The sequence below is a fragment of the Gekko japonicus genome, unplaced genomic scaffold (genome assembly GCF_001447785.1).
Source record: "Gekko japonicus isolate JY-2015 unplaced genomic scaffold, Gekko_japonicus_V1.1 scaffold1549, whole genome shotgun sequence".
NCBI lineage: Eukaryota > Metazoa > Chordata > Lepidosauria > Squamata > Gekkonidae > Gekko > Gekko japonicus.
The window spans coordinates 132759-144404 of NW_015170932.1; the positions used below are offsets into that span (position 1 = coordinate 132759).

At 42.2% G+C, this 11646-nt stretch overlaps 1 protein-coding gene across 1 annotated transcript in view; it reads right to left on the reverse strand.

Annotated features, from left to right (window-relative positions):
- The window catches only part of CACNA1D (calcium channel, voltage-dependent, L type, alpha 1D subunit), a 228120-nt gene that overhangs the window by 15058 nt on the left and 201416 nt on the right, over nucleotides 1-11646 (reverse strand). The window contains exons 41-44 of the mRNA XM_015418841.1: nucleotides 5349-5462; nucleotides 4358-4749; nucleotides 3697-3723; nucleotides 1444-1593 (exon numbers count right to left, since the gene is read on the reverse strand). Of these exons, the coding sequence (XP_015274327.1) occupies nucleotides 1444-1593; nucleotides 3697-3723; nucleotides 4358-4749; nucleotides 5349-5462 (683 nt within the window). The remainder of the gene's footprint in view (nucleotides 1-1443; nucleotides 1594-3696; nucleotides 3724-4357; nucleotides 4750-5348; nucleotides 5463-11646) is intronic.

Genomic DNA, 11646 nt, shown 5'->3' on the forward strand with positions numbered 1-11646 from the left:
AGGCCGGGTCCCTTTCCCCCCACTCACTCCAGGGCCAGCAACGGGATGCAGAGGCCTCCGGCCGCCGCCGCCGTTCCCCCACCCCCTCCCACTCTCACCCACTACTGTTTACCTTACCACCATCCAGCCTATGCGTTCATTACAGACCACATCTTTCTAGATCCCGTTGTATCGGTTTCACAATGGGCTTTTCTGCTAGTTCATATATAAAGTGATGAAAGGATCTCACGTGAATAAAACTAAAAACACGATAGCAGCTATCTATTCCAAGGCTAGTCAATTAACTTTCGGGTGGGCCTGTTCCACTTTCTTAACCCAAAGTTCTGACTGTCACTAGATCCAAGCATCTGATCAGCATAAACCTCTCCAGTTCCATCCACTTGTTTCCCTTGAAGCACAGCATATATTATAAATGGCCTTCATGTCTGTTTTTACACTGTATGTGCATGAATGTGGGCAAGCTAGTGGCTACTGAAGAGGCAAAGGAAGTTGCAGAGGGTAAAACAATGGAAACAAGCAGAAGCTCAGTGGGGCTGATAAAACAATCTCCTCAATAGCATGGCTTTGTGCCATCCCTAACACGTTCTGGGAGAGATGAACCCAGTCTTAGGGATGAAGCTGCACTGAGGTTGGGACTTATAGTTCGAGCTTCATAGTGAACATTTTCAATGAGATACTGTGGTAGGGGTCAGATTCTACTATTGATATCTCTCTCTCTCTCTCTCTCTCTCTCTCTCTCTCTCTCTCATTAATAGTAAGAAAGAATTGACAGATGCGTAGAATAGCAATAGAAATGTACACATAACCCAAGGGAGTGAGCAGCAGCTGTTAGTGTATCAACAACCGATCGATTGTCCTGTAACAATTGTTTTTAGGACCACACTGAAAATCTAAGAATGAAATGGGACTTACAGTACAGTATTTACTCAAGTCCCCCCCCACACACACAGCTATGCCATCAAAAGGGGTGGGGGCTCATTGTACATTTGCATGCAAGTCACAGTTATGTCCAATAATAATTAAAAAAAAATATTCTTAGCACGTTATTGTACATTCAAGGTCATCTTCCTTATGAGGAAATACAGTAGTATAACCGTTGAACCACAAATTCTAGTAGACTGGACTAGAGTCTCCCCTTTCTTTCCTTTTTAATGTCTACATTTTCCTTACTAATATGTCAGGATATATTGGATACATGACTTGTTTTAAGAACTTAAAAAGAGCCCTGCTGGTTCATATCAAAGATCCAACTAGTCCAGCATCATGTTTCCTACAGTGTCTTACCAGTTGCTCCAGACACCCACAAGCTGTGTGACACATAAGCCCAATATCTTTTCTCTTGTTATTCCCACCCCCCACATCAGGATCTGGTATTCAGAGGTATACTACTTCTCAACAAATGCATGGGCAGAATGTATATACTCAGTGGACCAGTAATCTTACCTGCTTCCTGATAACATACTGTCTTCTTCATAATATTCTTCACCACTAAAATATTCCTGATCATCCAAGTAATGATCATCATTATAGTAATCTCGAACTTCATGATCTTCTCGGCAAATTGTGGGCAGATGCCTATCTCCTGATTCTGACCTACAGTTAGGACATAGACATTTGGGGCTGCCATTGCATTCAGACAGTATTTTACATAACATTAAAACATCAAGACTGACTAAGATCCTTGTAGCTGCAAGCCTGTGTTACTCCAGGATTCACAGATAATATTAAGCTTAAACATTACTATCTTGTTTCTCTATACCCATAAAAATGGCATCATAGTGGCAAAATGGTATCACAACTTAAAACCTAAGAGAAAGTTATTATACCATTTGCCTCTACTCTCACTTTTCAAATGAATGCCTTTATTGAAATGCCAGGGCATGAACCTAAAAATTCCAGTTCCTGAACTGAACTGAGCCAAAAGTACCCCGAACTGAACCAGCCAGTTTGGGTCCCCCTTTCTCCCAGATGCAGCAAGCCACGGCGAGGAGAAAAGGGGGGGATTGTCCAGGAAAGGTTAGATGGCTGCAAGCCATTTAACCTGTCAGTTTCGCTTTCACTCATTTCGAAGCGGGGGAAATGGCTGGCAGCCATTGCAACCTAACAGCCGGGTGGGTGCACACGTTCGTTTTTAAGTTTAAATGCCTGGCATCCATTTCAGTGGTCTGTTTCACTTACCTCCACTTCCAAGTGAGGAGAAGCAAAACCTATTTCAGCGTTCTGTTTTGCTTCACCCCACTTCCAAGCAGGGGGGAGTGAAACCCACTGCTGAAATGGCTTGCAGTCCTGGGTGAACACTGAAGATTTATGTTTCAGCTGTTTATTCATTCAGCCTTATTTTGTATGGACATTTGTACTGTTATTTTGGATTAGATATATTGAAACAACTATAATCTTGTATAAATATTACCTTTTTGAAGATTTTTGGTGAATCATTTTGTACACAGTTTTGTTCTTATTGCTATTCCTTACTGTGTCTCTCTGGTTTCTTGTATTTTGTTTTCCTTTTTGGCGGCTGAAATGTCTTGCAGCCATTTAAACCTCACAGGAGAGCTGTGGACCTGTGCAGCTCAGCTGTTAGGTTTAAATGGCCTGAACAGCTGAACCAAACCAGACAAAAGCCTGGTAATTGTTCAGGGAAGGCGCCTTCCCTGAACATCGGTTTGGGGGTTCTGCACTGGGCCATGTTCATGCTGAATTTTGGCTCATGAACTGGTTCATGCCCATCCCTACCTATTACTTCATTCAAAAACACCAGGTTCAACCAAATTACTGTTCCCATCAGAAACTCTAAAATTTGCCCTCAAGTATTGGTGGGGAGAGCTGGTGGATAAAGACAGTTTGTGGCAGATGCCAAGACATTCCAAGTGGACCACCACTGTTACCAGGGAACGTGGGAAATGGATCTGTTCTCTAACCTAGGAAATACAGGCTAGCCTATTTCTCAGATTGTCCAGCAGCATCTGATGTCGCACACCAGTTTTCTGTCTGCAACTGCAAGCCTTCTCTGGTATTGGGCGCCTGCTCCTTCCAAAAGTTTAGTTTTGGGAAGGGGAAAATGATGGAGAGGGAAACTTGGCTACCAGCAGGGGTGAAAGGGCAAGCTGGCCGAATTGTAAGCTTTGCCTGTAATTGTTGATCAGTTTTGATCACTGTTACGACCAACACAGTTATAAACTTTGGTGCTATCATCAATTACTCTTTTGGCTTTTTTGTGACCTTCCCTCTTTATTCCCATCCTCTTCTCCTTTTCTTTCACTTAAAAACACTTATGCTTTGGTCAGGATATGACTCACAAGTTGGCCAGCAGATTATGACCTAAACAGCAGTTATGATCCCCCAATATCTTGCCAGGAACATCTAGTAAAATAAATGCCTCATGCTGAACTAAGATCTGGGAGACCATGGTCTGATTTCTGCACTGCCACGATGCTTGCCAGGTGGCCTTGGGATGACTGAGCGGTGCCTGATTTAATAAGCCTGGATGAGGGGATAGACAAAAGGCTCTAAACAAAGGACTGGAACAACTAGAGGGGCTCATTCTGGAAGATGTAGTCCTTCAAGTATGGGCTCATTTTTGTTTTTGACTTTTCTACTTTAAGTGTCTTCTCACATAGACTTTTTTTTAAAAATCACTGTGAGATTTGGATAGTGCCTCAGCAAATCAAACGTGCATGACATATTGGATATACTTACTTAATGTAAGCTTCATAATAGCGAGCTCTATCCAAGAATGGACACAATGTGGAGGAGAAAAAAGTGTAATTAGCATTAATTAACTGGCAATAAAATAAATTCTATAACTACTTGGTCAAGGAAGAAAAGAAGTGTGTTTAATTAAAACCATTACTCCATCTATTAATTTAATAAAAATAAATACAAATTTACTTTGTATTTCTTGGATTATTTACTGTAGAGCTGAACATGCTGTTCATGTTGAATTACTCTAATCTAAATCGAGGCACAGTGACTCATCTAATTTCACAGGCTTTATTGTGAATTTATCATTTGTTTACTGATCCAGGTCCAACAGAATTGGGTGGGATTTCCTTACAAGTGAACCATGATATACTAAAATAAAAATTCCAACTTGTGGATCAAGTGGTCCGATTGTATGATATTACATTACAATCAACCTGGGAAATAGACCAAAACAAGTGAGATAAGCCTGAAGTGGCCAAAGGAAATAAATATAAATCCAATATAAATCCAAAGACTGATCAAAGGATTGAAAATATTAATTCACATACACACATTGATGAAGCTCAATATTCATTTCAGTTCAAGGGCATATAAATTACGTATAATAAGCTTTGGATATAGAATTTATGGAGCCCAAATGAATACAGGTGCTTACCGGCGATTGGAAGGTCTTCTACGTTTTTCATGATGATCACTTCTGGAATGCAAGCGGTGCCCCGTTTCAGTCATATTCTCATGACTTCCAGTATTTATATGTCTTCCATTCACCACTTTGGACATGTTGGCATTATTGAGGTTAGCATTTGTTGAATTTGGAACGTGCTTCCCTATTGAGTTATGGTGATGATGATTATGATGGCTATGATGGTTATGGAATACAGAGTTTCCTGTTGAAGGATGCACATTTTTCTCAGTAGTCTCATTTGCAGATGGAATTGATGGCCTTTGGACATGTAGCGGGCGGTGTGTGGTGTTGATCTGTTGAAATGACTCTCTTGTATCATTGGGAACATGGTTTACATGATTTCCAAACAAGGCGCCATTTCTCTGTAATGTACAAGTTAATATCTGCTTAATTAATATAATGCATTACTAAGATTCAGCTTGCTTCTCTATTATCAAGCTGTTACACTGTCATAATGCCAAGTTTTAAAAATAGGCTGTTCTATAGAGGCATGAGGCTGCCCATGATCATGGCAACATCACAATACCCTTTGTTTGTTTATTGTCCTTTTACACGGACTATAGAACATTTATTTGTAGAATTTAGTTCACCCTTATTTAATCCTGTTATGTGTATCTACATTCTATAAGGATACAGGTCTAGGAAAGAAGTTAGAATTAAATTCTATCTTATTGTTTAAATTATTTCCTCCATCATGTTTTATTAAGATGCAGTCATCTTTGATCTCATTGGATACGTTAGCATAAACTAATTTCATGCAGTGCAAGGGGGTACATGGCACAAGTCTCACTTTTCTAAGTATTATAAATTGTTTCATTTCCTTATGCACACAAGAAACAGCCCACAAAATGAAGCCTGTCTTGAAAAAAAATCTCACATCTGTAGAGAGAGAAAAAGATAGCTAAAATAATGTTATAAATTTAGAAAGTTAAGGGAACTGTACAGTCATTTTGCTATTTACTTTATATACTTCCTCCTCCTCATGGTGATTTTGCTCAGGTTCATCTTCTTGCAAATCACAGGATATAGCTCGCCGAATTTCAGGACCAATATCATGAAGTGTCCTTAGTCCAGCCTAAATTAGTAAACATAAACACAATTCAGTAAAAGTAACTAGTTCTTCTCTCTCTGATTCAGCCCAGTTAAGGAATTCCTGTTAAGAGTGCTTCTGTGTATAGTTGCCATTTTGTACTCAAACAAACACTTCTTTGACTTGCTTAACTTCAGAGGATTTTAAGGTCAAACTAGATTATACATGTGAGATCAGCTGTCAGGATTTCCCCTTGATTTTAAAAGTTAATAGTAGCCTTGAAGCCCCTTGAACTGCATTGTGGTCATGACATATTCTTCCACCATCATCACCACCACCATTGCTATTAAGGAAATAAAAGGTATCAATGTGATACACATTGATTCTTCCCAGAATGCAAATTGTAGTTTCTGGGGAAGGATTTAGCTTGCTTCCCCATTACAACCTTTTTGTGCTGCTGAAGGATTTCCTTTTCACAATCAGCTACAAGTGGAAATGAAACAAGTCCACGTAATATGGTGATGTTTTAGAGTTACCAGCAGGCCTGGTGAAAAATGTTCTGTTCTTTATTAGAATGTGGAAATGAGCGGCTAAATCTTTTCTTACAATGGAAATAAATAGCATCTCCTTTGAAATAAAAGCCATTATTCCTGTTATATGACAACTGTACCTTTACACTTGCTACTTCCCAGCTGCAAATTATTTCCCAGTCACTCCAATATTAATTAAATACTTTCTGTTCACTTCAAGTCCTAGCTTCTCAGCATTCCTGAATGGATCCTCAATCAGTTCCTTTTGGGGGGGGCAGGGGAGAGGAGCCTTTAGTTACTGCTTTTCTTTGGGTGCAAAGAGATTGTGTTTCTTGTTTCTTTTCGTTATTATAATTGTGTGATCACAAAGCAATATAAAAAGAAGACATTTTGGAGACTTCCTGCCTTGCTGGAAAAAGAACTAAGATCAATTCAGGATTTCCAGGATATCAACATCCACAGTAAATAAGGAATAAACAATTAGGCTAAGAAGGGGGGGCTGTTTTATAGCAAGAGAAGAAAGGAAGAAAGGGGCAGTAGTTTAGGAAATCTCAACTCGGCTTTGTCGATCCATACAAGACTGGCTGTCAGGCAATGACACAGCATTTTAAGTGAAAAAAGCTACACATTTGTTCTGGGGGGAAAATACAGTAATAGCACAGAAAACAATGGAATGCAATGGATTGATCACATAATCATCTGTATTATCTAGCTCATCCCCACAGCTGTTATTATTAGCTTTTGTGGGGGGAAATGCAGCACAACCTGATCACAGACCTCCCACACATAGTCTAGTTACACCATCATTTCTTTTCAATTAAAAAACAGTACGGCCTATGCAAAATAATTTGTTGGATATCTTACTCATCAAAGGTTGCTAGTTTGACGTCTACTCAAGTCAACTAAATGTGTGTATTAGATCTGGGGCTAGCATAGAAGCTGTGTGCAAAATTATACTGGAGCTGTGTTTCCCCCCCCCCTAATTCATGTTTTACTGATTCATATTACATGAGTCATAGATTTCAAAAAGTGATACTGTCAGTTTACCATGTGCTTTGATTTCAAGATGGTGGCCCGAATTCAAAATGGCGAAAACATTTATCTTCCCAAGTCTGGGGCCAGAATGAGAAGTCATGTGTGACACAGCCTTGAAACAAAAACTGAATTAAACATGAGATCTGTGACAAATGGAATATTTAGCCACCATATTATCTCTTTTCAAATGTTACATTCCTGATGCTGTGAATATGTGTATGCACCAAATGCAATACATGTGATTCTCCCGATACATGTGATCATTGTTTTTTCTGAAAGAAGTAAAGAGTGGATTTTCCACTATGGTACATCTGTACCAAATTAATCTAGGATCTGATACATGCATTCTGAAGCTAGAATAAAAGCACACTGTGCCCTATGTGAGCCGCCCTGAGCCCATTCGCAGGGAGGGCGGGGTATAAATGCAATAAAATAATTTTTAAAAATTGTCCCATACATGCCTTCACAGTTTCAGGAATGTAACATCTAAAAAGAACTATAAGTATGGGGAAAGTCTGAAGCTGAAAATCAAAGGAAAACGATTTCCCCCTTGGTCAACACCACTGCAAACTTTAGTCAATCCTTTTTTCTGACAGATACAAAACATTCTAACTGAATCAAAGTATGATGAGTGGCAATCAGTATATAGAAACAGAAAAGAACAAATTGCTTGATGTCATTGGGATAGCTATCTTTTTCCCTTGAAGTGCAGTATGCAAAGAAATATTTTGACATGTTCCAGTCTCAAAAAACATTCAGGGAACTTAGTGGCAACAGAAACATTGAGGAAGGGCAAAGAGAGATACTTGAGCTGCATACCCGCTATCACCCTTCCTGGAAAGGCCAACTTGGCCAGTTACACATGACTGAAGTGCAATCCTAAATTAGGCTTGCCAGGGTGGAGGATCTCCTGGTTTCAGGGGCTTCTCTCCACCACTGACCAGCTGGCTGGTGGGGGAAACCCCACTCCTAAACACCTGGAAGTGACATCACCACATCAGGGATGTCATGCAGGGGAGCTCTGGTATATGGCAAGCTCTATGGTTTGATAGTGAAAAAACAATAGAACGATGTTCCCAAAGTGATCACCTTGAAGCTTATCACCTGCTTGAAAGGTGTACTGGGGACTTATAGGGCTTAATTTTTGTGTCCTTTATTTTGTAAGCTTTCTTGAGTTCCCAAAGTGGGAGAAAAGTGGGGTGGACATGTTGAAATAAACAAATCCATGAGTGCTCATTTATGACCATCTGTACATATAAGAACTGTACAGTGATTAAGCATCTCTGCATCAAAGGTATGTTACAATGAGCTCATTTTATGTCTGCTCAATTGATAATCACCATAATCCATTGTAATGTATATAGGCAGGCAAAGTTACTTTGTCCAAAATTTGTGGTAGTAATTTTCCTTTGCTTTTCAAATTTCAGCTTTGCCTTTACTTATGTGATGGCTAGATGTTTCAGCTCTGTGCTATTACAACACTACCACAGACCTCTGCTTTCATTCAGTCTTTGTTTCAAGGCTATGACTGCTTCCACATAGCAATGATTCTCTATGGAGCCCCTTACTGCTGCAGTAACTGTCTCTGCATCTGTAGTAGCAACAGAGCATCCCACACAGCACTTTTCCCCACAGCTTTCTTTCCACAGCCCCCACTGCTGGCATTTTCTCCCACCACTGGAGGGCTTTTGGGAAGCTTTTAAAAACTGGTATTTGGTATATCACTGTAGTGTTTACTTATTTATTTAAAACATACCCCGCTTTCTCTCCTTAGACTCAAGAATGCTGACAATGCAACAACAAGTTGCAAGGACACAAAAATTGAAGTCCATTAATGAGATAAAAACAAACATGCAAGATAAAAACAAAAATTAAAACCAACACAAATTAGAAAACATAAATTAAAACAAGTGCATAGATTAAAAGCACAAAATAAAACCTAGTCTTTTTTTAAAAAAGAAAGCTGTGTATTCAGAGGATCTGCTAGACAGATACAATACTATAGAGAAATACCAAATACCATTAAAAAAAAAACACGTGAAAACTCTGGTGACAGAGAAGAAAGGAGGCCATGGCCACATGCCCATGGGATTAGGGGTGAGAAGGTGGGGAGGATAAGCAAAGAAAATGGTGGGACCTTAAAAATGTGCATCCAGGGACGGCTCACCCGCTAGGTGAACTAGGCATTCGCCTAGAGCACGGGCCGACCATTAGGGCACAAAACTGGACCCACCCACCCTCCACACTCTCCCCGCCACTGGGACCACCACCGCAATGGTGGTGGCTCTCCTGCAGGGTGCTGGCACTGCCCAGGGCCTTCGACCACTGCCCCACTGCTGCCAACAGCTTCTCCCCCGCTGCACTCCCGCCCGCCCCAACTCACGCCTCCTTTGACCGAGTGTGCGCAGAGGGGCTGCCCGGAGAGCCAATCCCGGTGGCGTGTCTGTGACACCACCGGGAGCCAGGCCAATGAGTGCGCTCCTTCCTCTGAGGGGTGGGGAGTAGGCATTTCAAACATGGGTGGCTGTCAGCCCGGCGGCCGGAGCGGCCCCACCATGGAGGCCCAGGTCAGGTTCATCCAGAGCCCAGCCCACCTTTCCCGTCCACGCTGGGGGCCCTCACCAGTGGGGCTCTCCTGGGCCGCCCCTCACTTAGCGGAGAGGAAGGCCCTGGCGTCCACCCATGGCCCCGCGAGGAAGGCAGGGGAGCGGTGGCGGAGGAACCAAGGAGGAGGAGGGAGAAGCCCACAGCAGCAGCAGGTCTGGCCAGGTGAAAGGCAGGCAAGGTGAGGCCGGCCAGCCAGCCCCTCGATGGTGGGCCAGCAAGGGAGGCGAGGTGAGGCTCCTTCCTGCTCCAGGCCTCCTCTCCGCTGCCCGTGACCTCCGCTGCAGGCCCCGCTTAGCTCGCAGCCTGGCCTGCAGGGGCAATGGCAGTGCCCTCCCCTCCCCCAGGCGCCCCAGGGTGCCAGTAAGCATACTCGCCCTCGCCCCCGGCCATCCCGAGCCCTTTCTCAGAGGAATCTGCCTGGCTGGGCCCGACCCGGGCAGGGGCGAGGCTAGCTTGTGGTGCCCCCCTCCCAGATGTGTTTCTGGGAGACCTCCAGGCCCCACCGGGAGGTTGGCATCGCCTTGGGGGCTGGGCACCACAAGCTGGCCTTGCCTAGGGTGCAGAAACACCTCAGGCCGTCCCTGTGTGCACCTTATCCACGTGACATCCAGAGGTGCTTAGACTGTGACTGGGCAGGATCACAACAAAAAGCAGAGGAAGACTACAAAACTGGACAATTAGGATACAACATTATATGGTTATTCAGGGGGCAAAGGAGCAAATCCTCAGGTGTAAGCAATCTCTGTCCAGTTATTTTCTGAGAATCTGGCCTCAGAACTGGGGGAAGGAAACTTTTTAGCCCCTATTTTGAATTTGGGCTTCTGTCTTGAAACCAGACAAATTGACAACATCACCTTTTTAAGTCTATGGGACCTCTAAAACACGAATCAGAGGGGGGGAAACCTCTAACATAATCTTTGAAGTTGACCTCTATGACTGCAAAGAGATAGCCATGTTAGTCTGCTATAGTCTGAGCCCGCTTGGGGGGAAGGCGAGGTAAATAAAAAAATAAAAAATAAATACAATATCAAAATAAAACTAAAGTCCAGTGGCACATTAAAAACTAACATGTATTTCAATATGAGTTTTCATGAGTCACAACTCACTTCCTTGGATATGTGGATATGTGAATTGAAAAACTCAAGGCAGAATTCACTTACCTCTCTCTGTCTCATCCCCTCTCCTTGTATCCTTCCTTTTAAACAGAATTCTCAGTTTGATTTTTGTCCACATATCTGAGGAAGGACGCAGTGACTTACAAAAGCTCCCATAGCCCTGGCCTATATCAGACAGGCTTAGCATTTGCTCCAATACGGACATAACTTTAAAAATTCACAAAAAGTACTGAGGATATAAGTCCATTTTTCTCCACATTACTATTCATTTAAATTCAGACAATGAATTCCCCCATAGAATCTGCAGCCCTTGATTCCTGACAGGGAGCATTTAAGGCCTCTTTCTGCTCCTTTTATATATATAAATAAAAGAAAGTCCCCTCACTGTGATATCAATGCCCAGGCCAAACCACTGGACCTAGAGACACCAAATTCGGAGAGAGCGCTCTACCGTGGAGTAGGTGCTTGCTAAGAAGTGGGTCAAAAGGGGGGAAATGTGCTCCCCCCATTTATTTCTATGTGGCTGCCAGGCAGCTGACTCTCTGCACCCCCCACTCTCTGATTGGTCAGCAGCAACAGCAGAGCTCAGTGTTCTGAGGTAAAAAAAAAAAGCCAACAGTTACAGGGGACTGCAGAAAGCTAATGACATTTGAGGAAATCAGGAGTGGCCAAGAGCCACCTGTGAGGTAAAATTAACAATGACACATTTAATAATTCTATAAGCATCAGTTTGTGAAGCTATTAATCTTACAAAAAGGTTAAAAGAATTCAGGCATAGGCAAAGCAAAGTCCAACATAATCATATCCTCGATGAGCACACCGGTTTTTACACTCATTTCACCAATCTTTCTCATGAGTAAGAAATCTTATAAAGTTGGAAGATGTCAGCCTCTTTATTCAACTTCTTTTTAAAAACAGTATAGCTTCTTATTTGTTTTCTTC